We start from the raw sequence: 1555 nt of genomic DNA on the forward strand, positions 1-1555 counted from the left end.
GCCACCGTGCCCGCGGGTCACACCTGCATGCTGTCCCCCACACACCCAGGCACCCCCACACGTGAGGGGCTGCCATGTGGCACCACACCCCACTGGCTTCATGGCCCTCCCTCCCCATTGTGTCCTTCCATCCCTCATCCCTCCACCCACTTCTCTCTGTTGCCATCCCTCCATCCCACATCCTTCCATCCCACATCCCTCCATCTCCATCCCTCCATCCCACATCCCTCCATCCCTCAACCCTCCACCCACTTCTCTCTGTTGCCATCCCTCCATCCCACATCCTTCCATCCCACATCCCTCCATCTCCATCCCTCCATCCCACATCCCTCCATCCCTCAACCCTCCACCCACTTCTCTCTGTTGCCATCCCTCCATCCCACATCCTTCCATCCCACATCCCTCCATCTCCATCCCTCCATCCCACATCCCTCCATCCCTCAACCCTCCACCCACTTCTCTCTGTTGCCATCCCTCCATCCCACATCCTTCCATCCCACATCCCTCCATCTCCATCCCTCCATCCCACATCCCTCCATCCCTCAACCCTCCACCCACTTCTCTCTGTTGCCATCCCTCCATCCCACATCCTTCCATCCCACATCCCTCCATCTCCATCCCTCCATCCCACATCCCTCCATCCCTCAACCCTCCACCCACTTCTCTCTGTTGCCATCCCTCCATCCCACATCCTTCCATCCCACATCCCTCCATCTCCATCCCTCCATCCCACATCCCTCCATCCCTCAACCCTCCACCCACTTCTCTCTGTTGCCATCCCTCCATCCCACATCCTTCCATCCCACATCCCTCCATCTCCATCCCTCCATCCCACATCCCTCCATCCCTCAACCCTCCACCCACTTCTCTCTGTTGCCATCCCTCCATCCCACATCCTTCCATCCCACATCCCTCCATCTCCATCCCTCCATCCCACATCCCTCCATCCCTCAACCCTCCACCCACTTCTCTCTGTTGCCATCCCTCCATCCCACATCCTTCCATCCCACATCCCTCCATCTCCATCCCTCCATCCCACATCCCTCCATCCCTCAACCCTCCACCCACTTCTCTCTGTTGCCATCCCTCCATCCCACATCCTTCCATCCCACATCCCTCCATCTCCATCCCTCCATCCCACATCCCTCCATAACCTGCAGAACCCCCAGCCCCACATCCCAGCAGGATGCACCCCAACACCCCCAAATCGCAGCCTGCAGCACCCAGACCGCCCCAAACCCCAGCCCCACATGCAGCACCTCCAACCCCAAAGCATGGCATGCAGGACCCTCAACCCCCAGCCCCAGGACACAGCCCTTGGGATGCTGAACCCTCCACACACAACAAGCAGGACCCCAAAATCCCCAAGCACAATATGCAGGACCCCCATTCCCCCAAGCCCCCAGGCAGAGCACAGTGCTGGTGCTGGTGTGGGGCACTGACGGCGGCAGGCGTTGGTGCTGGAGCCCTCGGCCGGGCGCCAGGGCAAGTCGTGGTAGAAGTCCTGGCAGCGTTCGCAGTTCAGCCCCTGCGTGTGGGGCTCGCAGACCGAGCG

The 1555-nt window shown here is 60.6% G+C and overlaps 1 protein-coding gene across 1 annotated transcript in view; it reads right to left on the reverse strand.

Annotated features, from left to right (window-relative positions):
* Positions 1 to 1555, reverse strand: part of LAMB2 (laminin subunit beta 2) — a gene marked incomplete at its 5' end in the record, with an annotated part of 27416 nt that overhangs the window by 24582 nt on the left and 1279 nt on the right. Inside the window, one exon of the mRNA XM_035903810.1 lies at positions 1440 to 1555. This exon is cut by the window's right edge and continues 7 nt beyond it. Within this exon, the coding sequence (XP_035759703.1) occupies positions 1440 to 1555 (116 nt within the window). The remainder of the gene's footprint in view (positions 1 to 1439) is intronic.

The sequence above is a fragment of the Egretta garzetta genome, unplaced genomic scaffold, assembly GCF_000687185.1.
Source record: "Egretta garzetta isolate BGI_Z169 unplaced genomic scaffold, ASM68718v1 scaffold91, whole genome shotgun sequence".
In the NCBI taxonomy this organism is placed as follows: Eukaryota; Metazoa; Chordata; class Aves; order Pelecaniformes; family Ardeidae; genus Egretta; species Egretta garzetta.